At 50.6% G+C, this 26,713-nt stretch overlaps 2 protein-coding genes and 1 long non-coding RNA gene across 18 annotated transcripts in view; 2 read left to right on the forward strand and 1 right to left on the reverse strand.

The window, feature by feature from the left end:
* The first annotated feature begins 619 nt into the window (after positions 1 to 619).
* Positions 620 to 13,054, forward strand: Lpar5 (lysophosphatidic acid receptor 5). 5 transcript variants are annotated; one of them, XM_055609297.1, is made up of 3 exons: positions 620 to 848; positions 2,724 to 3,062; positions 11,162 to 13,054. In XM_055609297.1, exon 3 carries the CDS (start codon positions 11,343 to 11,345, stop codon positions 12,498 to 12,500), a length of 1,158 nt encoding a protein of 385 aa, XP_055465272.1. In that variant the 5' UTR covers positions 620 to 848; positions 2,724 to 3,062; positions 11,162 to 11,342; the 3' UTR covers positions 12,501 to 13,054. The 5 variants fall into 5 exon arrangements, with proteins under 5 accessions (XP_055465272.1, XP_055465273.1, XP_055465271.1 ...); XM_055609298.1 differs by having other exon boundaries at positions 2,729 to 3,062; XM_055609296.1 differs by lacking the exon at positions 2,724 to 3,062.
* Positions 13,055 to 14,413: 1,359 nt separating this feature from the next.
* LOC129678496 (uncharacterized) lies at positions 14,414 to 17,751 on the reverse strand. The gene is made up of 3 exons (XR_008720401.1): positions 17,687 to 17,751; positions 16,195 to 16,266; positions 14,414 to 14,485 (listed from the first exon to the last, which is right to left on the reverse strand). It is a non-coding gene; the product is annotated as an uncharacterized LOC129678496 (long non-coding RNA).
* Positions 17,752 to 25,773: 8,022 nt separating this feature from the next.
* Chd4 (chromodomain helicase DNA binding protein 4) overlaps positions 25,774 to 26,713 on the forward strand; it is a 34,872-nt gene continuing 33,932 nt past the window's right edge. For 8 of the 12 annotated variants that reach the window (XM_055609319.1, XM_055609320.1, XM_055609322.1 and 5 more), the window contains exon 1: positions 25,774 to 25,905. The gene's annotated coding sequence lies outside the window, so the exon portion shown is untranslated. The remainder of the gene's footprint in view (positions 25,906 to 26,713) is intronic. The other 4 variants (XM_055609321.1, XM_055609327.1, XM_055609324.1 and 1 more) reach the window with 1 other exon arrangement.

The raw sequence follows: 26,713 nt of genomic DNA on the forward strand, positions 1-26,713 counted from the left end.
AAGAAAAGAAAAGAAAAGAAAAGAAAAGAAAAGAAAAGAAAAGAAAAAAAAAGTTGAAGCATACTCTAAACGGTAGCGCTGGGGTGTGGCTTGGTGCGTGTGGCTTGGTGCTAGACACCTGCTCAAGAAGCACATGAGATCCTGGATTCAGTCCACACTAGCATAGCGCATCCTCGTGTCCCCTCAGTCCTGAGAGTGACCAAGCCATGGCTCATGGCTCAGCAGCGTGTTAGTACAGGGGGAGCGGGCAGCCTGAGGGAGACAGAGCAAGAGGAGGCAGCATTCAGCCAGGCAACTGCTTTGACGGGCGGAACTGGGTGCGTCCTGGCAGGCAAGGAGGAGGGAGAACACTTGGCATACCTACCTATGGGCCCCGGGCAGGGGAAGAGCCAACCACGAGCCACACGGGCTAAACCACCTAGCTGTACCAAGAGAGGAAGCAAGGCTGGCAGGCAGGAGGCAGGTGAAAGCAGCATGGGGTGGCAGGGTGGGGGTGTTAGTCATCAGCCATCGGTGGGAGGGTGTGCCATCTAGAGTTCCCGGAAATTGCAAGTCTGTGAGCTATAGGGAGTTGGGTGACTAGAGTTGGGGTGGGTTTTCATCACCTTTTAGGACTTGCTTCTCGGGCCTTCTGGGAAGGTGTCTGTGGTCAAGGCTTTTCTCCTTTTTGACTCTGCGGGGTTGGGTGAGTGCACAGAGTTGGGGGGGGGGGAGATGTACTGAGATCTCCGAGGTGGGTGTGTCAGGCCCCGCCCAGGAGCAGGTCCTACCAGCGCAGTTCAGCCCAGCCCAGAGTGTCAGCGGAAGAGGACTTGGGGCAGCGGCAGAGGAAGGGCAACAGAACACAGGTATGGGGGTGAGTGATGAGTGGGGCTGCCCCACTAGAAGTGGGGGACATTGGTGAGAATGGAGAATGTGGGAGCGGGGGGGGCGGGGCCGGGTAGGCTCTGGGAAACCCTTCTGGATAAAGTGAAAAGGCAGATGGGGGGTGAGGGGGACGCCCCACGTGGATAGCTCTTTCCCTGGGGAGCCTCAAGAGGCAACCAACATGCCTGACACACCTGAAGGGCTGAAGCCCCACTGTGGGCCACCGTAGGGACTTCCCCTAAATCTTTCAGGCCACTGTTTTCATGCTGACCCTGAGCTTTCTGAGGTTGGCTCCCCTCATACCCACTCATCCTGTAAGGCCAGGTCCTAACCTGGAAGACACGGAATAAGATCTGATTAAAGTTGACTAATGAGCTTACTGGGAAAAATGTCTGTCCCAGCTCACAGAAGTATTCTTTATTTGGTTATTTGATGATGGGGACGGGGTGCTGTAGAAGCTAAGAAAGCACTTGCCCTACCACTGAGTCCCCCCCCCCACACACACACACCCGTTTTTGAGATGTAGCCCAGGCTGGCCTCAAAATCTATTTGTAGCCGAGGAAGACCTTGAACTCCTGAACCCTCTCCCTCTCCCTCTGGAGTCCTGGGATTACAGGCATGCACCACCACACCAGGTCTGTGCAAGTGCTGGAGCTTGAGCTCAGAGCGTGTGGGCAAGCTCTGGCAGCCCAGTCCTCTGACACTTTGGGTGAACTTTGGGGAATGAGGTCTCATTATGCTAGGATGCTCTTCAACTCCTAACTTCAAGTGATTTTCCTTCCCTCCCCCCATCCTGTCAGCTTCCTTGATAACTGTGTGTGCCACGATGCTCAGGTCTGTTTCATCTATTTTTGGTTGTGCTAGAGAGTAAACCCAGGGCCTTGTGAATGCTAGTACATTTTCTATCACCAAGCTACCCCCAGCTCTTTTCGGTATATTTAAATGGGTCTCAAGGAAGCGCTGCCCCAACCCGAAATGCTTGTCTGTAATAGAAGGGGGGTGGGCTGTGTGGTCTCTCTGCCCCCATGGCTCTGACAGAATATGGCTTGTGGGAGGAGGGAAGGAGCTGTTGTGCCTGTGTGGGAACCTGTGGAAGGCTGTCCGCGACCTTTGGCAATACTGGCACAGGCCACACTGCCTGCCTACTGCCTATGGTTATGGAGGCTCAATGACAGAAAAGGACTCACTGCCTTCTACTTCTTGCTTCTGCTAAGCTGAAGTCGTAGCCCTGGGGGAAATGGAGTCAAGGAGTGTGACAGCAAACCCCACTTCCCAAACAGCCAGAGACAGACACCAGAGGCCAGCTCAGTCTGTGATGTCTGGTGCAATTAGCTCATCCTACCCTGCTCCTTCCAGCATCTGCCCCACTGACCCAGAGACCTTTCATGTCCATGGGGCATATTAATTAATTTTAAAAAGCCACGGAGGAGACAACAGAAAAGGGGAGAAATGTTGGGAATATCGGTATAGCGGAGAGGCAAAATGTTTGCCTGGTGTGAACAAGGCCCTGGGTTCATTCCCAGCACCAAAAATGAAAGGGTGTGGGCCTCTGGGGCCAGTGGTATGGTGGAAGTTCAGAGTAAGGTCACCCAGCCTAAAAGGCTCCAGGAGATTATTCAGAAGGGGCAGGCCCTGTCAAGCCTGAAGCAAGAGTAAGACACAAGCAGGGTACAGCTCACTGGCGGCTGAGCCTATGGCAGTGACTTCTTTTTTTTTTTTTTTTGGTTGGGACTTTGTTTCCTGTTTTTCCAGCTTTGGAAGGTAGGTTGGAGGGAGAGGTGGGTAAGCTGTCATCTACACATCGGGGAAACTTAATTACTGGGCTCTGGGTCACCTTTGACTTCTGTCTTTCCCAGAGAAGCATTGTGAAGCGTATTCCCAGCACTCCTGGAGCCTGAGGCAGGAGAATTGTCATGAATGCTACGTCAACAAGAGATGTGCTGTGGGGGTTGGAGAGATGGCTCAGTGATTAAGAGCACTGGCTGCTCTTCCAAATGGACCCAGGTTCAAATCCAAGCACCCACACTGGCAGTTAACAAATGTCTAAAACTCCATCCAGTTCCAGGGGATCTGACACCTTCGCACAGACATGCATGGAAGCAGAAACCACAAATGTAAATAAAATGAAATAATTAAAAGAAAAAAAGATTTAAAAAAGAAGGGATGTGTTGTGAAACTATCTCAAAGACAAAGAGGTAGGTGAGGAGAGTGAAAACCCTCTGAAGAGAGTTAGACCAATTCAGGGAGGGAAATCATTGTGCCTGGGGCGAGGAGGCTGAGGGTGATTTTGGAAGGGAGGCAGAAAAAGGCTGGTAGAGAGAGGCTGAAATCAGAATTTTGGCTGGAGAAGCAAGGCAGCCACGGGCAGGGAGAAGAGAGGACCCCAGTGACCCAGTGATGAGGCAAGATACTTGGGCCTGAAACCAGGGGATGGCTCTCTTAGTGCCCTGGGGTATAGAAGGCCTCTAGGCTGGACCTCACTCTGGGCTCCCCGGAGTACAGACCTTCCCCTCTTTTCCCTGTTCTGCAGTCTCCGGGGAAGCTGACTGGCAGGATTAACCTATGCACAGGAAAGGTCCGGAACAACACACCTTTCTGGTTAGTTTTGTTGTGAGAGATAGTTTCACCCTGTAATTCTGCTGCCCTGAACTCACTACATAGAAAAGTGTGCACCGCCACCCTGGGCGTTGTTTTGTCTTTTTTTTTCTTTTTTCCTCCATGGGATTTTCTTTTGTGGTCTGAGCCTGGCTGTGTAGACCAGGGCTAAAATGTGAGGTGGTCTTCTTGCTTTCTGCCTTTCAAGTACCACCGGCATTACAGGCGAATACCAGCTTACCTGAGGCTGGTTCAGAACTAGCAAGTCCAAGTCACAGTTTTCAGAATACCCAGGGGCCCTGTGGGGAGCCCAGCGGATGGGTGTGATGTCATTCTCCAGCCAGAGTCTGTCAGGAGAGAGGCGTACCTGCCCAGCGACACTTGAACAGAAACAGAAGAAATGTTTAAGTAGCAACTTAGACACTTAGAGGAGTGGCGTTTCCTGTGTTTTGGCTGAGAAATGACCTGAGGCTAGCCTAGAGGTAACTGTAGGTGAAAAGACCTGAATTTTGGCCACACAGAGAAGGCAGAGAGATGTGAATTGGTAAGGGGAGGCACTGAGCAGGGCATTTGTTGCATGTTTAGGAGGGGTAAGGTGGCTGGGACGGAGAGACAGTGGTGGGCAGACACTTCCTGTCTTCATTACTGTAAGCCTTTTGTCTGCAGCAATCATCTGCATTGTTGGCTACGTGCTGGGGACAGTGGCTCCCTTGGGCAGAGGGAGCATGGGGTGCAGTGTGCAGGACAGATCATGAGCTAGCCTCCTGCCCACTTTTAGATCTTACTTCCTGCCTGTGGCAGAAAATAGTCCTGCCCCTCTTCCTTATCTCAGCTAAGAGCAGCACCCAGCCCAGCTCAGAGGGCGACAGGACAGGTTCCAGAGGTTCCGAGGAGGTAAGGAACACAGGCTCCAGATGTACACACAGGAGCCGAAAGACAGACACCTTGAGCAATCGGTCAACTGTGATTTGAGCAGCGGCAATTCGAGGGCAGAAAGGGTGGAAAGCAGTGTGCTTCTGGTTCCTCTACGTTGACTGTGGTTTCTTGGCTCTCCATGCCTGTGGGCTGAGATTTTTTGCTTGTGTCTGTATGATATGATATGTGCTTATGAAGGAACCTGATTCTATGTGCATCTACATAACATTTTCTCTAAGGCAGGGGATGGGGCTCCTTATTCTTCTCTGGCCCTCATGGCTCTGCATGGGTACACAGACAGTGATTTGTATGCTAATGTATGCATGCCTCCGTGTGTCTGCATGAAAATGTGTGTCCTGGTGTGCTTATGTGACAGTGTCCACGTTACTAGGCCTCTAAAGGCCTTCATGGCCCTCCTAGCTTGTGAAATGAAACTCCACTGTTCCTTCTTTTTGGAGACAGCAGCTGCTTGATTTTTTTTTTTCCATCTCCCCCAAAACCTGGCCTCGTTTTCAAGCAGGATTGGGGAGAGGGTCTGAGCTACCTCTCCCCCATACCTACATCCCGCTTTTCACTTACAGTTTGCCTCCTCTTTGGCAGGTTTCCCCATCTTTGCCATCTGGCCTGGCACCGGGCCCATACAGCTCCAGAGCCAGGAGCCCAGGGAGAGCTCAGGGAAGGAGGGGAACGTGGTAAGGGGCCTGGCGGGAGCCTGGCAGCTTGGCCTTTCTGTCTGTTGGAAAGAGACAGCTTTTTCACAGACTCTATTGTCAAGAAGCCCAAGAACTTCCCTTTGGAATGGGTAATGAGAGCATTGCCATTTCCTTTTCTAGGGAATCCCTTGGTTCATCTTTAAGTAGCGGCTCAAAGAATCCATGTTTGTCTGCTTGAACCTTCTAACTTATCTTAACGGAAAGACTTGGAATTCTTGAAAAGAATGCATTCCTGCCTTCACTTGGTGTATAGAATTAGGAACTCCTTCCTAATTGTAAGGAGTTGTTGATTTTACAAGTAATGGTTAAAAGTGATAAGATCTTGCTGTTTTACCCATAAACTGTTTTCAAAGATACATTTTGAAAAAATATATTCATTTTTATAATTTATTTCTTTCCTTTTATGTGCAGTGGCGTTTTGTCTGCCTGCATGTCTGTGAGGGTGTCAGACACCTTGGAATTGGAGTCACAGACAGTTGTGAGCTGCCATGTGGGTGCTCTTCCCTTGGAATGCTGGGAAGCGGACTCTGGTCCTCTGTAAGAGTGGTGCTGCCTCTCACCTGCCATCTCTCCAGCCCCCTTACCAAAACCGAAATGCAAGTGTTTCCCATATGGCCTGTTCAGTCGGTAATGGAGCAGACGCAGAAGTGTGGTAAATGGATAGGTGGCTATAGTAGCACTAAGAAAGGGTTAATTCTTTGTTGGATGGAAACCATTTTCCTTCCAAGCGGCCAAAGAGATTCACTCAGGGAGGGGGGGGGGGTAAGTGCAGGGGCTGAAGCATGTGTCTAAGAATGTGGTCCTCACCCTAGGGCTTTACCTTGTAGCTGAGGGAAAGGATAAAGACGCAAAACAGCTGATGGGTTAAAAGCATTTAAAAGCAGCAAGCTAATTGGCTTTTCTTTTTGAGAGCAGGTGTCCCTTCTGCCTCAGGCTGGCCCTCACTCCTGGCCTCCTCCTATCTCAGCCTCCTGAGTAGCTCGGACTTCAGGAATGTAGTGCATTCCTGGTTTAAGTGCTTAAGTACGTAGAAGAAAAATTGTAAGGAAAGATGTGTGTGTGTGTGTGTGTGTGTGTGTGTGTATGTGTGAAAGAGAGATGGGTGTTTGCTACCAGCGTTCTGAGACAACTGAAAAGGAAGTGAGTTATTGAAATGAATGTCAATTGGACAAATGAGGAAATGAAATAAGTTTCCCATGGGCATAGGTTTCATATGAGCAATTATAAAAGACCAGGTGCTCTACACAGCACCCATCCACAAAGCCTCCTATTCATTCTTGTTGGGAGCTGCAATGTGCAGTGTGGACTTTGGAGCTGGGCAGTCCTAGGTTCGGATCCTGACTCCATTCCTTGGGAACCGGCTATTGCGCTTTTGTTATCTTTCCTATAACAGTGAAGACAGACACCTACCTCAAAGAACTGTGGGAAGCATTAGACACTACCTGCAAAGCATGGCTGGGGTCTGGTGACTGGCAGCTGTGACTTCCCTCCCCACCCGTCCAGATGTAGATGCTGAGGCGGCAAAGGTGAAGTGCCACCTTCTGAAGCCCCTCCTCGGGGCTCACAGTCTAGCGAGAGCGGCTGAGAGCTAGCTCTCACCACCCACGCAGGAACAGCTGAGGGATCTGTGTACCCCAAACTCTGGGTGGCACAGAGAAAGGGGTAGACCACCCCCGCCCTGCCAGGGCAGAGCTAGGAAAGAGGTCACGGCTTTTTGGAAGATGACTGGGTTTGTCAGGTGGAGAGTGGACGGAAGGACACCAGCTGCAAAGACAGAGGCTTAGGAGCACGAGGTCTGTGTAGAACTTGCTGGTGTCCGGCAGAGGAACATTCGGTGAGTGTGCTCACATCTCACTTGGTCTCTCTGCATCTGTGGGGAGTTGGTTTCCAGACCCCTTCAGATGCCAACATTCTTGCAGGCATAAGTCCTATACATATTTCCTACAGACATTAACACTTTAAGCCCAGGACAGGTGCTATGAGCCTGGAAGCCCAGCACTTGGGGGATGGTGGCTGGAGGAGCAGGAGTTCAAGGCTCCCCTTGGTTGCTGGGCAACCTGGAGTTTTAGGGCAATCTAATAGGTCACCCCCTTCTTCACGCAAATCATCTCTCTGTCTCTAGTTGCTTATAACCTATACAATTCAATGTAAACATATTTTGGTTGTTGTTTTTATTCCGTTCTTTGTGTCTCTGTGTGTGTGAGCACACACGCACACACATTTCACGTGGGTGGGCATGGCAGCATCCTGCCATGTTTGTGTTTTGGAAAAGGGTTTCCCTATGTCAGCTGCCTCAGCCTCTAGAATTGCAGGCCTGTGCCCCCCACCCTGCTTTTTTTTTTTTTTAAGTAAGATTTATTTTTATTTTATGTGTAGGGATGTTTTGCTTGCTTGTACGTCTATACACACCACATGTGTACATTGGATTTCTTGGAACTGGAGTTACAGAGAGTTTTGAGCTGCCATGTGGGTGCTAAGAATTAAACCCAGGTCCTCTTGAAGAGCATAGAGTACTTTAAAAAAAAAAAGGTTTTGTGTGTTTGTTTGTTTGTTTGTTTGTTTGTTTGTTTTAGACAAAGCTCTCTGTGTAACCCTACTGTCCTGGAACTTGCTGTATAGACTAGTCTGGCCTTGAACTCATTGGTCTTCCTCTTACAGCCCAGGCTAGACTTGAATTTGGGATCTTCCTGCCTCAGCCTTTTGAGTTCTGACAGACCTTGTAAATACTGTATTTTTGAGGAAATAATGATGAGGGAAATGTCTACATATGTATTGAAGACAGGTGCTTTTTTGTGTTTTGTTTTGTCTTTTGAGATGGGGTCCTGCTGTGTTTCCCAGGCTGATTTTAGCCCCCAGGTTCAAGTGATAATTCTGCCTCCAAGCAGATGGATGCAATCTGTCTGCCTGTCTGTCTGTCTGGTTGGTTTTGTTTTAGAGACAAAGTCTCCCTCTGTAACCCAGGCTGAATTCTGGGCAATATTCCTAAGTGCTGGCATTACAGGTATGAGGAATCACACTTGGCCTTTTGTTGAGACAGGGTCCCATTGTAGCCCAGGCTGCAACATTCTCTCTCTCTCTCTCTCTCTCTCTCTCTCTCTCTCTCTCTCCAGTAGCCCAAGCTAGCTTAAATTTCCTTCTGCTTTAGTCTCTAAGAACATTTTTCATTGTATTCATTTTTTTTTTCTCATGTGTTTTGCCTATGTAGGTAGGTATACCATGTGTAGTCCTCAGAAAAGGACATTGCATCCTGTGAAACTGGAGTTGTAATTCCATCACGTGCGTGCTGGAAACCCACATCCTCTGCAAGAGCAGCAAGTGCTCTTAACCAGTGAGCCACTTCTCTAGCCATGCTTTAGCCTCTGAGTGCTAGAACTACAGCTGTCTACTGCTAGGCCTGACTTAGGATCTTTTTATCTTTGAGAAAGGGTTTCTCTGTGTAGCCTTGGCTGTTCTGGACTCACTTTGTAGGCCAGGCTGGCCCTGAACTCACAGAGACTCTCCTGCCTCTATCTCCCGAGTGCTGGGATTACAGGCATGTGCCACTGCACCTAGCTTTTTTATTTCGATTTACTATTATTATTAGACACATCTAACTGTATAACCTTTGGCTGGTCTGGAACTTGCTATGTAGATGAAGCTGGCCACAAACTCACAGAGATCCTGCATATCTACCACATGCACCACCATGCCTGGCCAGGTGCAGATTTTCTAAAACATTTGTTTTATATGAGGTTAGCTGAATATACATTGTAAACATGGAACCCACACGTGGAGGGCTGTCTGTGGACTCGCTTTACAGACCAGGCTGGCCTAGAACTCACAGAGATACACCTGCCTCTGCCTCCTGAGTGCTGGGATTAGAGGTGTGTGCCACCGAGACCGGCTTATATTTCCATTGAAATTGGTATTTTATAAAGGAAATATGTAATCCCTTTTAATTGTTTCACTGTGCTTCCTATAAATCTTGAGAAGCTGTTTGCTGGAGGGAGAACAAAGCCAACAAAAAAGCCCCCATAAATTTGATATAGTCAGGCTTACAACTTAGTTCCACATAATTTGTTTATTGAAATAAATTTATCTATTGAAATAATTTATTTATTGAGGTGCTGGAGATAAAACCCAGGGCCTCGACTATGTAGACAAATGGTTTATCATTGAGCCACTGTCACAATTGTCATGCAACAATTTCAATAGTGCCTTTTAATAAATAACTCTAACTTTGTGTATGTACACAGGCAAGCATGTGCCACTGGGCACACGTGTAGGTCAGACAATAACTCTCAAGGGTTGGCTCTGTCCTGCCAGTTTATGAGGCCCTGGAATCCAGCTCAGGTGGCTAGGCCTGGGTACAGGTACCTCTACCCACTGAGCCATCTAACCAACCCTTTTGGAAAGAAATGGTTTTGTATTTTGTGTATATACATGGGTGTTTTGTCTGCAGAAATGTCTGCACCAGAAGAGGGCATAGGATCCCACGGGACTGCAGTTTTAGATGGTTTGTGAGCTGCCTTCCATGGGTGTGCTGGGAAACCAGCCCAAGACCTCTGGAAGAGGTCAGTGCTCTTAACCACTGAGCTATCTCTCCATTTGGAGATAACGCCTCAGAACCGAAGACGACTCCTTTCCCTAAGAAGCTGTCAAGATACCTATGCTCACAGCAATATTATTCAGCAGTTGAACACAGAAACAACCCTTGTCCACCGGCAGATGACTAATAAGCAAAACGTTGTATACACATTCTGCCTCACAACCCAGGAAACATAGTTAAACTGTGTCTTTGGGGGGGGGGACCCGTAAAATAAGATTTAAAAGTAAAGATGGAGCTGAGGATGTAGTCCTAGTACTCAGGAGGTTGGGGCAGGAGGTTCAGGAGTTCAAGACCAGCCCCAGCTGCACAGCAAGTTCGATGCCTGTCCTTGGTTGAGGACAGAGGAATAGCCGGTTGATTCTTGATTCTCTTGTGCACCAAGGCTGAGGAAGGATTGCTCACACAGGCAGCACTTGAGGAAGCTCAGCCCTTGGGGAAGCAGTTCTCAACCTGTGGGTCTCGACCCCTGTGCCAGACTCACATACCAGACAGCCTTCCTATCAGATATTTACATTGTGATCTATAACTGTAGCAAAAGTACAGTTATGAAGTAGCAATGAAATAATTTTATGGTGGGGAGGTCACCACAACATGAGGAGCCGTGTTAAAGGGTCTCAACCTTAGGAAACTTGAGAATCACTGTGTTGGAGCCTTCTGGGCACCTTCCTAACGGGAATGCTAAAGTGCTCTTAATATGCCTCTGGCCAAGGCTGATGGCAACTGCCTTGGAGTACGCCAATGCACTCTTATTTCCATTTTATAGATGAAGAAATGGAGGGTTAGTCAGTCAAGGTGAATCCGGCCGGGTCTCTGACCAAACCCAGGCCACAAGGGAAAAGGTGAATTATGATGACCAGGACTGGGAGTTTTGTACTGCACTTGAGACTCTGAACTTTATTCCTTAGATAATAGGCTGCCAGCCCAGCCCCAGGCCCAGAGGAAGTCCTCCGAGGCCTTCTCCCCACCTGTTATATGTATTTGTAGTCCTCCTCTAATGGAATGTGAAGTAGGTGGATGAGACAAGGCCTTTGTTTTGCGCATTACTGTGGACAGGCTCAAACCTTCTGAGGATTCCGTAAGCTTTTAAGAGAAGGAAGGAAGAAGACAGGGTCTAAGGGCAGCAATTGAAGCATTTTAATCTTACTTAATGTCTTGAAGCAGAGGCCACCCAAATTCCCTCATATTCACCAGATAAGGGAAATGAAATTCAGAGAGGACTTCTCTGAGGCCACAAAGCTAAGCAGTGTGGCAAAGCTGGCACTCACGCCCAGCCCGTCTGGAACCCATGACAACAGGACCTGGGTATGTCACTGTGTGAATGAAAGGAGCTATAAAAAGCCATTCTGCTCTGTAAGGGTGGGAAAAGATGGACAGAAGAGCCTTGAGGCTGGGAAGGAACTCAGGAGGCCCGGGCACGTGAGCTAAGCGTTTTTGGACCAGGGTTCTGGTCTCTGGTAACTTTATTTTTGATTCTCCTTCCTAGCCCAGGTCACCGTTGCTGAAGAAGTTGTGGCACCAGGCTTCCAGCCTTGGCCAGCCATCGGCTCCTGAGGTCAAAGACCACACTCTCATGTCTCGCCTCTGCCAGCTGGGGGACAGCCTTTGTACAGTCACCAGGCTACCACCCTGGAGGTGAAAGCCATGCCCGGACCTTGGTGTTCGCCATGATGCCTCAGCCTAGTTTCCCTTCCCACTTGGACGCGATGTTTGCCAATTCTTCAGCCAACGCCTCATCTACCAACAGTTCTGTGCCCCAGTGCCGTGACTACCGGGGTACACATCGCTTGCACATGGTGGTCTACAGCCTGGTGTTGGCGACCGGTCTCCCTCTCAACGCTCTGGCTCTCTGGGTCTTCCTGCGTGTGCTGCGCGTACACTCGGTGGTGAGCGTGTACATGTGTAACCTGGCGGCCAGCGACTTGCTCTTCACCCTGTCGCTGCCCCTGCGCCTCTCCTACTACGCGCGGCACCACTGGCCCTTCCCGGACTTCCTGTGCCAGACGTCGGGCGCCATCTTCCAGATGAACATGTACGGCAGCTGCATCTTTCTGATGCTCATCAACGTGGACCGCTACGCGGCCATCGTGCACCCGCTGCGGCTGCGCCACCTGCGGCGGCCCCTGGTGGCGCGGCGGCTCTGCCTGGGCGTGTGGGCGCTCATCCTGCTGTTCGCCGTGCCGGCCGCCCGCGTGCACAGCCCGTCCGCCTGCCAGTACGAGAACAGCACCGTGAGCCTGTGCTTCGAGAGCTTCAGCGACGAGCTGTGGAAGGGCAGGCTGCTGCCGCTCCTGCTGCTGGCCGAGACGCTGGGCTTTCTGCTGCCCCTGGCGGCCGTCGTCTACTCGTCGGGCCGGGTCTTCTGGACGCTGGCGAGGCCCGACGCCACTCAGAGCCACCGGCGACAGAAGACCGTGCGCCTCCTCCTGGCCAACCTCATCATCTTCCTGCTGTGCTTCGTGCCCTACAACGCCACGCTGGCTGTTTACGGGTTGCTGCGGGCCGACCTGGTGGAGTCCAGCCTTCAGGCCCGCGATCAGGTGCGCGGCGTGCTGATGGTAATGGTGCTGCTGGCCGGCGCCAACTGCGTGCTGGATCCGCTGGTGTACTACTTCAGTGCCGAGGGTTTCCGCAACACCCTTCGCAACCTGGGCACCCCGCTCCAGACCAGGGCCATGGCTACCAATGGGGCAAGAGGGGTGCTTGCCGAACCACCCTCAGAAAGCACACAAAACCCTGGGCAGGACGCCACCAGTCAGGGTCTGCTCCAGCCTGCCAATCCGGGGACACCCACCATGCGGTCCCCCCAGGATTCAGCCCTCTGAAAGGACGCAGGGTCATGGTGTAGAGGTTTAGGGTGTACATTTGAGGGAGGTGGGCTGGGCACGTGGACTTTGAAGCAACTCCAGCTCTAGCATGCAGAAGGGAACAAGTGTGTAAGCAAGCGTATAGGAAAGGAAGAATGCTGCTGGTGATGGCGTCGGCCTCTGGTTATTACCCAGAGGACCCTGCTCCAGTCTGTAGGAAGCCACGCGGTGAGCATGCCCATGGCTAAGAGCTGGTACATGGAACAGAAGACGGTTGCCTGGATTTAGGTCATCAGTCTGAGAACTGAAGATTCCCCTGACCTTGGTGAATCAACTACTCAGAAGTTCATCTGTCATCTTCAAAAACAAAACAAAACTCAGGGCTGGTGGTGGAACCTAGAACCCACTGCCTGTGCAGGCCGGGCCAGTGCATTCCCCGTGAACTCCGTCCTCGCCTCATCTGCTGCCTTCCGAGCTGAAAGGGGGCCATGGACACTGAGATACCGGCCCTCACTTCCGCTTGGCTTCCCTGCTCAGGTGGGAGGAATAATACAAAGGCTTATTTGACTAAACTGACCTGTTTCGTGACTTGTGACAGTTTAGACTTGACACCCAGCGTGAGGGCAGAGCTTGTGGGTCGAGTCCCTCTCAAGTCCTAGTTCTTGGTCCCTTTTCTAGGTCATCCTTTCTCCTTCTACCACTCTCTCGCCTTTTCCATCCTCTGGCTTTAATATTCCGTCTCACTTCCCCCTTTCCCTCCTTCCCCCCACCTCTCCTTCCCACTCCCACTCCTTATATGGACTTGCTGACCTGAGCTTGGTATGTAGCAGAGGCTGGCCTTGAATTCTTTTTTTGTTTGTTTGTTATTGCTTTGTTTTTTTTTTTTTGTTTTTTTTTGTTTTTTTTTTTTTTCAAGACAAGGCCTTACTACGTAGCTCTTGCTGTCCTGGAACTCCCTATGTACACCAGACTGGCCTTGAAGTCACAGAGATCTGCTTGCCTCTGCCTCCTGAGTGCTGGGATGAAAGGCATATGCCACTAAGACCAGCTTTGGGCTTACACTGTGTTTTTGTTTGTTCGTTTGTTTTGTTTTGTTTTTCTCTGTGTAACAACCCTGATTGTCCTGGAACTCGCTTTGTAGACCAGGCTGGCCTCAAATTCAGAGGTCCACCAGCCTCTGCCTCCTGGATGCTGGATTAAAGACCTGCGCCACCATGCCCAGCCTTAAATTCTTGATCCTCCTGTTGCAGCTCTTCCTTAGTGCTGGGCTTACAAGAATGTGCACCATGCCCAGCTGCAATTGATATTTCATGGGGTTTTTTATTTTTTGAGAAAGGCTCTTTCTACATAGCCTCCAGACTCTGCTTCTCTCTCTCTCCTCACTTATTCTCCCCATACTTTCTCCTGGGCCTTCTTCCCCCCCTTTCTCTTCCTTCCTCCCTCTCCTCACCCCTCCTTCTCTCCTTCCCTTCTATCATTCTTCTTTCTCCTCCCTCTCCTCACCTCTCTTCTTCTCTCCTCTTTCTTTGACCTTTACCATTTTTGCCATCAAACATCAGTCCTCAAACTGTTTGGTGGTCTCAAATCCATTTGTGCAAAAATTGAGGAACCGGAAGAGCTTTTGTCTCTTCTTTTTCCTTGCGCTGTTCATCATGTTCTTAGTTAAGGCCAACGTGTTCTTGAAACATGGAAATATGGAAGCACACACTCCATTTAGTGATGATGGGAGTAATGCCGTCATCTTTCATGAAACTCCCGGAAGCTTCCCTATATAGCGGTGAGAGAATGAATGTGGAACGCACAAGGGGCATGTTAGCATTATGAATATAGTTTTGACCTCGAGGACTTCCTCAAAGAGCTGGTCTCTGGATCACACTTTGAGATTATTTGTTCCAAAATGTCAAAGTTCACATCCTCTAGGACATATGGCTCTAGGAAGAGGGCACTGTTCAGCAAATTGCTCTCTGGAGGACACAAATACCCAGGGCCAGGATGGAGCATTTCTAGGGAAGGAGAAGGGACAGTGTCAGCCAGGAAAGAAGGGTGTACAAGGAAGTAAGGGGGAGATGGGAGGACAGAAAGAGCCTGTTTTCTTAGTAAGCAGGGGGCTAGCGAAATAGTTTTATTTCCTCTACCCAAGTAGGGTTGGGTTGTTAGGAGGGGCTGCAGAGTTGGGGTGGTGATGGTTTTTAGTTCTTGACATTGATAATTACTGTCATGTCATATCGCACTATGCGCCCACGTCTCACAATGTAGAGAGATTTCCCAAGTGCTTCTGTGTTTCCATTAAGATTTGGGCCTTTTGTGTCTTTATGAGCCTCAGTTGGTGATTTACAGGGGTAAAATGACCCCTGGTGGCCAAAACAGGGAACTAACCTCGATTCGTCAGTAATAGGCTAGCATCTCAATCCAGGTCCACCGGAGTGAGTCAATGCCCACCTGACCCTTAACACCAGCTGCTCTAAAGACAGGCTGCTGTTAGCATCTGTCCCAAGCACCTCTCTTCCTCAGGACTCAAGATCTATGCTCTTCCTGACAGGAGAGGTTGAGTGGCAGAATCTCAGGATATTGTCCTACCCAAACAGAGCTAAACAGAATCTTCAAAATGTTTTTTTGGGGGGGTGGGGGGGTGGGGGGGTGAGGAGTGGAGGTTGGGGCCTGTGGAGTTTGGAAGAATCTCAGTTGATAGAGTGCTTGCCTTGCATTCACAAAGCCCTGGGTTTCACCCCAGCACCTGGCGTTGTATGATTGTAATTCCACACCCAAGAACTGGAGTCGTGGTGTCCTACGTCATTAATCCCTTAATCCCAGCACAGTGGTGGCAGAGATAGGCAGTTCTCTGTAGTTTTAGGCCAGCCTTGTCTACATAGAGAGTTCCAGACAGCCAGGGCTACACAGAGAGACCCTGTCTCAAAGAATGAAAGAATCAAAGTAGTAGAGGCAGGAAGATCAGAAGTTCTAAGTTATTCTCACTTACACATTGAGTTCTGGGATATGTAAGACTGTCTCCAAAAAGTTTCCAGCTGTGGTGGCCCGTGCCTCTAATCCAGTGTGCTAGGCCAGAGCGGTCTATGTAGCCAGGCCAGCCACGATACATAGTGAGACCCTCGTCTCAAAAAAGAAAAAAAAATTAAAAAAGTAACTTGAAGGGTCTGAGTCTGGTGTGCGTGTGTCTATAATCGCAGCTCTATAGCTTCTGAGGTTGGAGAACCATGCATTTGAGAGTAGCATCTGCAAGTCCTTAAGTGTAATCTCTACTACCACGAAACTAAATAAACAAATGCATTGAAAACAATGAGTATTTTATATACAGGCATCAAGTCAATTCCAGAGTAATTAAGGCAGCATGCCAGCATGTAACACCTAACAGACCATGTAACTTATTTATTCTAATTTTTGTATGTAAAATCTGTCTTCCTTCATCTCCCTAGGTAGAATGTAAGCTCCTGGGGGAGGGGGCAAGGATTTTTGTTTGTTTGTTTCATTGATGTATTTACTGGCATCCAGAATAGTGCCTGGCACAGGGGAAGTACTCAATAAAGACTCACTGAATGAACAGGCAGATCTTGTGAAGAACTTGACTATCTAGTGAGGACCACAGCAAATTGTATCTACTGTAAGACTAAGATAAAGGAAAGTAGAGGGAGGTCCTGCTGGCAGTCAACTTAAGGAAGCCCCTGAAAGTTGCCCGGTGAGGTTTGTCCAGACATACCTGTAGGCTAGAAGCGTAGGGAAATCAGGTAGGCAGAGTCCAAGAAGAGAAAGTGTTGTGCCCTAGGAACAGCTGTAGCAGGGAGAAGTGTGGTCAGGCCTGTGGAAGTAGATGGAAGCAGCTTGCCCCTAACTTGAAACCTATGACATCAGAGCCCAGAACTATTTCCACACATCTCACCGCGTGAGAACTGAAGCAAGACTAGATCAAAGAGGTATTGGAGGCAGAGGAACAGCACCTGGCAAGCAACAGTCTGTGGAGATTTGAGAAAGCCCGAATCTCCGCCATTTTCAAAAATGCCACACAGCAAGAAGAGGGCAGATGTGAGAAACCCAGAGCCCCCATCCACCCCATGCCCTCCCCCATTCTCACATGCTCTGGGCCCGCCCCGTTTTACACCAAGGAGCATTCCAAGGAGGAAGAAGAGAAAATCTTAGGTGAAAGTAAGAACATTAGTCAACTCAGGAGGTTGAGGCAGGACAGTTTTCAAGGCCAGCCTGGGCAACTGAGATATCTGTTTCAAGATAAACAGAGGGCCAAGGATAGTCTTTGAGTCCAATGTCCAGTACAGAAAAAAGAAAGCATTAAAGGGGTTAAAACAAAATATCCCTGCCCCTCTCCTACCATAAACTATTATTCTGACAGACACCTATAGTCCTAAACTACTCTGGGGCCTACCGCAGGAGGATTTAGAATTCAGTGCCAACCTGGAGAATAAAGAAAAGGTCCAAGCCAGACACACCTTTATGGTGACACACACTTTTAATCCCAGTACTCTGAGAGGCAGAGTCAGGCAAGACCAGCCTGGGCTACAGAACAAGTTCCAGGATAGTCAGGGCTACACAGAGGAATCTTGTCTCAAGGGGGGGAAAAAAAAAGAAAGAAACCTTCTCTCTCAATATATATACACATATATGCAAATAAACTTTCTGTACACCAGGATTTCAATACAATGCTCATAATGTGTCTAATCCCCACCACCACCTCTTTTTGAGGCAGGGTCTTTCTACTTCGTAGTCCCGGCTGTTCTGGCACTATGTGGTCAGGCTGGGGCTCAAACTCAGAGATTCTGCCTCTGCCTCTGCCTCTGCCTCTGCCTCTGGAGTGCTGGCACTAAAGGCCTGCGCCACTGCACCTAGTTTGTTTTCTAGAGACAGGCTGCTCCACTGTATCCCAGCCTGTCTTCGAACTCTCGATCCCACTGCCTCAGCTTCTGAAGTGTTAAGATCACATGTGCTCCACCATGCTTTCCTAAGGTGCCTCATTTTATTTAATTACTATCACCACCTCTGGGAATGATTAGCCCTCTGTCAAGGAGCAAACAATGGGTAATCTGAGGTCTAAAGGCCAACCAGCCAGGAAGTGGCTCCGTCCTCACTTCCAGCCTTAGGAAACTTGCTGCCCACTTTCGGCTGTCATGCAGCCCGTGCCATCCCCAGGTGCTGTTTCCTCTGGCCGCCTAAGGCCTTGCCAAGCCCATAAGACTCCTTACCTCTATTATATCTTGTTTAACAGTTGCCTCTGAGATTGAAACACTCCACCCTGCAGGGAGGCTCCTTAAACAGAAAGGTAAACAACACAAAATAATTTCAGGAAGTGCCTAAAACTGACCAGTTTTACTTGGCCTCTCCCTGTCAGGGTCAGCCATGAAAGTTCAGAGGGACTAAGGGAAGCCAAATTCTGAAGATGAGGCTCAACTGCCTGAAAGAAGTAGAAATCAATCAGCCGCGCTTCTTAGAAGAGGTTAGGCCAACTGGGCACCAGAAAGAACACTCTCCAGCCTGTTGAGCTATCTGCAAGCTCTCCAGTGTGTTTCAGGTTCCTAGTCTTTGTGAGCTGGGGTGGGCTTTGTTAATGCAGCTGTCTCTGGGTCATTTCTGCTCCTGTAAGTAACCCCAATAAAACTCATTGGTTTACCAAGATGGACTTCAGTGGTATCCGCACTTTGGTCTGTCGTGGGCTTCTCATCTGGGGCAAGGGTATGTGATACATCTCCACATCTATCCCTGGCTTCCTTATCCCCTCTTCCCTTCCTCACATGAGCCAACTAGCTCTTCTGTTGTCCCACCTGGAAGCTGCCTCACTATCTCTGCTCTTCCTTCTCCCCTACCCCCCACCATCCTAATCTACATATGGCTCTTCTGACCCCTCATTTTACCCTTGCCTTGGTCTCCTGTGCTGGACAGTGTGGCTGAGGCTGAAAATTGAAGTCCTGTTTCCAATTGCTTTGTTCCCCAAACACACCCCCGGGAGCTGTCAGCAGCACTGTCTGTGGCACACAGCACACACAGAATGACTTAGACTTCCTGCAGTTGGCCATGACCCTCTCCCTACTTATTCCTGTGACAGTTAGTACTCTCACGTCCACCAACATGGCAAGAGGGGATGGTCCCTTGGTTCTTAGGTTCTTCTAGCGGATCAGAGAAGAGTTGGGATGTCATAGAAGGATCGGTCGTGAGATGCAATTCAGGAGAATCGGGACAGAGGTGAGCATCCCAAATAAGGACAGAGGTGCTTCCTTTTCAGCCCTGTACTATCTCACAGAAAAGCCCTGCAGGGTTGCCAACTGGAGTTCCGAGGAAGACTAGGAAAGAAAAGGTAAGCCCCTCAGAGGCTTCACTTCTCTTTCAGCAGGCCCTAGATACCAGAGGCTGAAACAGTTGTCCCGTGCTGTCCTTCCAGAATTCTCACACGGGGTTTAGAGAAAACCAAGGTTTCCAGGACTTTGGAATCAAACAAACCTGGCTAGTAATTTTGTCTGTCACTTCTTAGCAATGTGACGTTGGCCAGTTAACCTCTGTGAGCCTCTGTTTCCGCCCCTGTGCAATGGGGCTCACTGTATCTACTTATTGGGTGATTGAGGGCCAATGAAATTTGAAAGGCACTTTAGAAATCCCATAAATAGGAGCTCCTTCCATCAAGGTCTTATGTAGGGCTTTGGGCTTGCTGGCAGTACTCTTCTGAAAGACAGCAAGGACTCCAGGTGAATCGTCCAGATGAGCCCGGCTATTGAGCAGAACTAGAGTCAGGGGAACTAGCAATAGGCAGGCTGGGCACGTTTCCATGGTGCTGGGTCAAGCAGGCAGCCTTGGGGCAGTGACTGGCCCATTGCCCTCTGGGGGCACTCTCTCCCCATGAGGCTGATGTCCAATCCCACGGACTAATATGGAGGTGGAGAAGTGCAGGAAAGGCAGACGAGGGAGACAGAATGAAGAACCAATGGTGGAGAAAGGGCCAGAGAGAAGGCTGGAGGGGAAGTAAGGGCCAGGCAGGCACAGGGTGGGGCTGGGAGAGGGGCAGCGCCAGCCCTGGAGGAAAAGCTCCGACCCAGGGAGGGAGGAGGGACAGGGAGGGAGACCAGCAGCGCTGACACAGCCTCGATGTGTGGAACGGGCTGGGGTTTGGCCCACAGGTCAGGCGTCTGGCAGTATTATGGGATGGAGAGGCCTTAGGAGACAGGGAGAGTATTATGGGCTGGAACAGCCTTAGGAGACTGGGGAATATTATGGGCTGGTGAGGCCCGGCTCCAACTGGAGGCGGGAGGAAGGGGTGCGGGGCGGGAAGGGGGGGTGGTGGTGGAAGGGAGTATTATGGGCTGGAGGCCTCCTGCGACCAGAGGCAAGAGTATTATGGGCTGGCAAGGCCTTCGGTGGCCAGAGGGGGGAGCAGCGGGGGATGGCACCGGCTGCATGTGACTGAGGGGGGGCAAGTTGGGGGTGATGAGTGGGGGTGGGGGAGCTTATTATGGGATAGCTCTTTGTACCTACTGCGGGGACTGCTTCTCCAGAAGATATTATGGGATGTCGTGTGTGGGAGGGGGAGGGGGGCTGGGGGGATTATTATGGGATGGTGGTGCAGAATTGGGAGGGCCTGAGGAACTCTTCTCCAACCCCCCCCCCCGAGTTCACCCCTTCCTCTCACCATTCTAAGGTCAGCCTCCCTCCAAGAGCTCAATGGGAACACCTGAAATCCATCTTCCTACATATTTCACCCACACACAACAGCCACTCCCCCCTCCATACTGGGCACCTCAGCCCATCCTAGGTATCTCCTCTGGCTAACAGCCACCCCAGGATTGTGGAGGGGAAATGTAAGTCCTGGATAATGGGGAGAAAGCCTCACAGCACGGTTGTAGCGGCCAGTGGTTCCCACCTGCATGTCACCTTTGACCCCCAAATTCTTAATGCCACTCTTTCCTCCCTCTGGTTCACAAAGTGGGGGCCCTTGCTTCTCCCCTCCCCCGCCCCTCCATTTCCTCTCCACCTCCCTCCACAGTCGGAACCAGTAAAACAGGCGGCCGGCTATTATGGGATGGCTGCTCCCAGCAGCTCTGCAGGGAGGGGGCGGTCACCGCGGAATGTCTCTTGTGGGTGGCTATTATGGGATGGCCGCCTCTCTTCTGGGAGGGGTGGGGGCTAGAGAGGAGAATTATTATGGGATGGACCCAGCACAGCTGGGTGGGGCTGTCCGGGTAGGTAAAGCACTAGGGAGGGCAGGAGGGGGGGGAGGAAGGAAGAGGGAGGGAAGGAGCTGGGGAGGGTGGGGTGAGCCCTGGAGCCAGACCTGAGGCCTGGCAGGAGTAACTGGCTGGAGAGGTTTCTTTGGTGACAGCTGTTGGAAGAGGCCCTAGGGGCAGGCGCCATCGAGCCAAAGCCTAGGACACCTGGGTCCTATTCAGATCTTGGGGGCTGCAGTTGCAGAGTTCAGGGTGTCGCGATAGTGCTGGAAGAGCTCCCTAGGTAGATGGCTCCAGCTCGGCCTTCCACCTGTGCCTCCTTTGGTTTGAAGACAGTATCTCCTGCAAGAAGTTGAACACCGAAAAAGTTGAGGCTGGGTGGGCTCCTGAGGGACAAATGTCACTCCCCAAGCCCTGCATGGATTGTTAGTCAGTCTTCATAAATCCTCTTTCTGTTAGTGCAGAATACTAGGCCCTTTGGATCTCTGAGCAGTTTCTCCATACACACAAAACTGAGGTGTTCGGAGAGCTGAAGACTCCAGGATAACCTTGTGTTATTCTAGGTTCTTGTATACCACGGAGTGGAAACAGAATTCTAGATAACTGGCTAGAGATCCTGCCCCCGGGGGGCACTAATTAGCAGATTATACCATCCTTAGTCTCGGTGGGCCAATCATGTTAGTGGCCTATTTATAATTGATCAGGGAGGGGAACGTGGGGCAGAGAAGGAAGTGCGAGGTTCGGAGCACGAGTACCACAAAAGCAGCACAAACAGACCCTATGCTTCCTTGGCACTCAAAAAACACAGGAAGTAGGGTGGAGATATGGCTCAGCAGTTAAGAAACTTCTCTTGCAGACCGCTCAGGTTCAGTTCCCAGCACCCACCTGATGGCTCACGACTACCCATAATTCCAGTTCCTGGGGCTGTGATGCCCTCTTCTGTTCTCATGTGCACATACATACATGCAGGCAAACACTTACAGACACAAAATTAAAACAGATCTAAAAAGAAAGATTAAATACAAGATAGGGATTTGAACCTTCTTGTGGCTCAAGAAGTGAGAAGTGGGAAGTGAGGGAGACAAAGGAATTAAGTGGATAGAATCTGCAGGGACAGAGTGGATGTGGCTGCTGGAGGACACCAATATTTTGAGTCATAGGTCAGAGGCCGTGACTGCTTGCTTGTAAGCCCTCCCTGGTTTATATTCACTCATCACTGTGATAATGTGGGGTACTTGGAAGAGGAAGGGTCTGGAATCGTCAGAGATATCTATTACACAGCAGAATATGAGGCCCAGAGACATGCTAGATTTGGGGAAATGGGGATGGAAGATCTAATAAGGAAGGAACGCAGCAAAACCGTTAAGAAAGAACCAGCTTTCCTGAGAGGAGGGATACTCAGATGACGATGATCCTAGACCAGAGGGTGGTCCAGAGAATTGAGGTAAAAAAGAGTTTTGGAAAGAGAGAACATGAACCTCAAGGATGAGAGTGGGAACTTTTGGCAAGAACTAAAGTCGGTTTGTTTGTTTTGATATAAAATCTCTCTGTCTCTCTGGCTGGCCTAGAATTTACTGTGTAGACCAGGCTGGCCTCAAAATCAAAGATTTACCTTGCTTCTATCTCTCAAGTGCTGGGGTTTAAAGGTGTCTCCTGCCTCGTGCCCTGTTAGACCTCAGACTCTAGTCTCAAGGTGAGAAAGTACTTAAATACTTTAACTATTTAAATATATATATAAGTATATGAGTATTTAAGTGTACAAGTATTTAAATATATAACCATAGAATGCTCATCGTTATCCACATAGGATTTGGTGGAAAGGCGCTCTTAGCATCACTGGGGATCTGTTTGGGATCATGGAGACTGTGGGTAAAGTCCTCCCTCTGTCTGTAGAACTCGATAATTCAGCCCTCTGAATTTCACAGTAGAGTGTTGTCTCTCAGGGCCCTTTCTTAGGGGGATGAGATGAGCAGGACTAGAAGAGATAGCCATCCTGTGAAGACGTTCTAGTTCATTTTCAACCTGTCCAGCTTCCACGAGGTCATTGGCCCTTCCTCAAATCGGCAGATTCAAGCAGAGGGAGGCGTCTGGGTTTAAGGGAAAGAGGAATCCAGGCAGTGGAGCTGGGATATTGTTTTTTTACTAAAGCCTTATTTTCTGGAAAACGTAAAAGGAAACGATTCTTAGAAGCTTGTAAGAGTTTTGCTTACTTTTGTTTTGTTTGGGACAAGATCTTACCTTTATGGAGCCCTGGTTGGCCTGGAATTGAGAGATTGGCTTGCCTCTGCTTCCCAGGTCCTGGTGTTAAAAACACGCTCCACCATGCCATGTGCCTTCATTTATGTACTTGTTGTATTTATTTATTTAATCTCATGTATGAAGTGGGGGATGGGGTTCCAACAAAATGACAAATGGGAGCAATTGGTGGTATGATGAGGCTTTAGGATAAACAATGTGGAATGACTGAAAAAAATGTGGGATATTGCATATGAACAGAATTTGGTATTCAAGAACCAAGGTAGGGGCTGAAGAGACGGCCCGGTGGTTAAGAGCACACACTAGCCTGCAAAGCACCCACATCAGGCAGCTCACAGCTCTAAGTGATCTGATAGTCCCCCCCTTTGACCTCCTACACTTGAACGTTCCCGGACACGCACACATATGCACAGTAATTGAAATTTTGAAAGAAAACCTATCTAAAAAAAAAAAAAAAAGAAAAAGGCAAATAAGTAAAAAGAATAAGGTAGCAACTGTGGCACAGTGAGGCATTTCAAGGAAACACATGATACTATGGAATTTCAGCTTTAGGGACGTTGCCCGGATGCCTGCTGCTTACCAGTCAAAATCCTTCAGCATGTAGGGACCAGCTAGGAGAGGGTTTGAAGGCATGTCTCATCAGGCCCTGAAGGAAATGATCCTGACCAGTCTTTTCTTGTAAAGCCTTTAGATTAGCGGTTCTCAACCTGTGTCGCAACCCCTTTGACCACCAGAACACACATATTTACAATACAGTTCATAACAGGACCAAAATTACAGTTATGAAGTAGCGGGGAAGATAGTGTTATGGTTGGAGGGTCAGCACGAGAGGAGGAACTGTATTAAAGGGTTGCAGCATCAGGAAGGTTGAGAAGTGCCGCTCTAGATGAACCACCTACCCTGACCCTATGGGGGATGTTGATCTCTCCTGAGAGCAGTTAGGGTTTGTTCAATTCCCTGTGACAGGACATCGACAAACAGCGGTCAGTAGTATTTCCTTGACCGGATAGTATCATATTGTATCATGGTCTCTTTGGCTGTTTAATGTTTTTTAAACATATGGGTGTCTCATTAGCCCAGTTGGTTAGAGAATGGTGCTGATAATAATATTTATTTATTTATTTATTTGAGGCTTGTTTCTACTGTAGCCCAGGCTGACCTTGAATTTACTGTGTAGCAGAGCATGGCCTTGAACCCTTGAGCGCCTTGCCTCCCGAGTGCTGGTATTACAGGCAGGTGACACCATTCCCAGCTGTTAATGTTTCTTGACTGAAGAAGGCACCTGAGTCTCTGCTTGCTCCGCCACACCAGCCCTGCATCTTGCTAGGTACTGTCAAAGGTGCGTTGAATGGCATGAGTAATGGTGAGGAAAGAGAAAGGGCAAGATTGAAGAGGGTTCTCAGTTCCCGTGGTGGTGACGGGGTATCCATCTGTAGGGGCTTCCTGGACTTGAGGAAGGAAGTAGAGGGGACCGCTGGAATGTTGAGGAACAGTTTGGGGATGGGGGTTTGTAGTTGGTATGGGATGTTCTGGGTGAGTTAAAGTCATGCAAGTGTTTCATCTAGTCAGCATGTGATTTGTTTGATTTTACACAAAATTTCAGAGCATCTAGATACCTGGATTTTGGTGGGACTGGATGGGGCTCTAGGTTGGCTCTCAGTGTCTGGAAATGATGAGCTAGGAAGCCCAGGGATCCTGGACATTGAGAGGCCAGAATACTCCTTTTACCCAGCAAGGGAAAAAGGTGTGTGCTAATGGGGGCGGGGACAGGGCAGTTAGCACTTTGCCACACCCTCTCTGCTCTTGGTTGTTGGAAGAGACTGGGCAACTTCCAACTTCTAGAGGTGGTGGTGGGGGTTGTGACTATTATGGGATGTGGAGCCAGACCTGCCTGAGGTGGTGGAGTGCAGCAGAATATTACGGGATGTGGCACTGGGTTGTGTTGGGAGTATTATGGTATCATGGGCTTCTTGCAATTATGGGATGTCAGAGCAGATGGAGTAAATGATGGGGCATTTTTCCAGTGTTAGGGGAGGAGACTTAGATGTCCATTTGTGACGTGACAGTAGAGTATTAGTATTTCTTTGATAAGGAGGAATAGTAATTTGTGGGCCGTAGAGCTAGAAAGAGACTGGGAAGCCTGAGGGTGGTGATGTGGGCATCTAGAATCTAGACCTTAGCTTGCGGGGACTGAGGGCAGCTCTGGGGGGTTGGCTATTATGGGATATCAGTATAGAAAGTGGGAGACTGATTATTACGGGATGTGTGTGGGAGGAGGCCGAGTGTCCGTTGTTGTAGTATGGGGTGGGTGAGTGTCTGACAATCATGGGATATCAAACTGTGGGTGGATGAAGGGTGGTTATTATGGGATGTCAGTGGGGGATGGGGTTGAATATTATGGGATATGAGGCTAAAGTGCTGGGAGGGGTGCTTATTATGGGATGGCCAAGGGGAGGGAGGGGGTAATGAGTTATTATGGGATGTTAGCAGTAGGGCCAAGAGTGAAGAAGTTGGCAAAGAGTGGTTATTATGGGATAGCTGAGGGGGGGAGCAGGTTTAGTTTGTGAAAGGTCCGCAATATATGTCCGTAGCCCCCGGGCATATATATGCATGAAAGGTGGGGGGCGGGGTGTGTGTATGTGGGGTGTCCGTCTGTATTATGGGATGGCCAGGAGGTGGGCGGTTGCCCGGGTGACGCGCGCGCGCGCTCGACGGGGGCGTGGCCAATGGTTGCCTGAGCGACGAGGGGGCGGGGGTTGCCCGGGAGACCTAGGGAGGAGGGTGGCGGTAGTGGAGGGGGGGGTTGGAGTTGGTTGAGGTTATTATGGGCTGTCCGTGGGGGGCGGGGCCTGTGCGGTGGGATTTCCCGGCCGGTGTTTCGGGCCCTTTAAGAGGCGACGCCGGAGCCGGAGCCATTTTCCCCCCTTCGGCCGCGGCGAGGAGGAGCCGGAGCGGGAGTGACACCGGCGAGACCCAGCGCGACCTGAGGCGGCTCTAGGGTGAGGAGAGCGCGCGGCGGCCGGAGAGACGCCTCTCGCAGCCCGACCTCGGCCCGGGAGGGGGGTCATGCCGTCACCTGCCCCTTCCTCAGGCGTCCCGGGGCCCGCGGGCCGACCCCCGGCCAGGGAGCCGACCCTTTTCCGCCTCCCCCGGGGAGGCCGCCTCGGCCCCGCGACGGCGCCTCGGCCGGAGGGAGCCGTGCGCTCCGCTCTCCCCGTCCGGGGCTCGGCCTTCCACAATGCCGGGCGCCCGCCCCTCGCCCTCCGCTCGCCAGCCCCCCGGGACACGTGGCCCGCCCCCTCCCCGGGGGGAGCTTGCTCTCCGCCGGCGTCCCGACTCCTCCGGACCCGGAGCGCCCGGGCCTCCACGCCCCCTGCTCCCCGCCGTTCCGGAAGAGAACCTGAGTTGTCCCAGAGGACAGCCTTTGGAGAGCTGCCCTGTCTGGGGACTGGCCCCTCCCCGGGCGCGCAGAGGCGCCCCCCCCACTCCCAAGTGACCTTGTGTCCCCGAGCACCGGCCGCCTCCCCTGACCCCCTCCGCGCCTCGCCGCTCGGACTCCCCTCCCCAGTCACTCCTGGCTCCGTCTAGCCCAGCCTGTCCCCTCCTCGCCGCCGTGCACTAGCCTGCCCTCGGGGGCGTCGCTCCCTCTTCTTGGGGGGCTCCTGCTGGGGAGCCGGCTCACGGGCTATCCCCGAGGAGTGTGGAACTAAGTTCAGCCTGAGTGGTTCGGGTGCTCGGCTAGGGTGGTAGGGCAGGGGGGGGGGCGGAAAGAGCGGGTGGGGGAGGGGGACTGCGCGTCACTCACTG

The sequence above is a fragment of the Psammomys obesus genome, unplaced genomic scaffold (assembly GCF_907164565.1).
Source record: "Psammomys obesus unplaced genomic scaffold, mPsaObe1.curated_primary_1811, whole genome shotgun sequence".
Classification (NCBI taxonomy): Eukaryota; Metazoa; Chordata; class Mammalia; order Rodentia; family Muridae; genus Psammomys; species Psammomys obesus.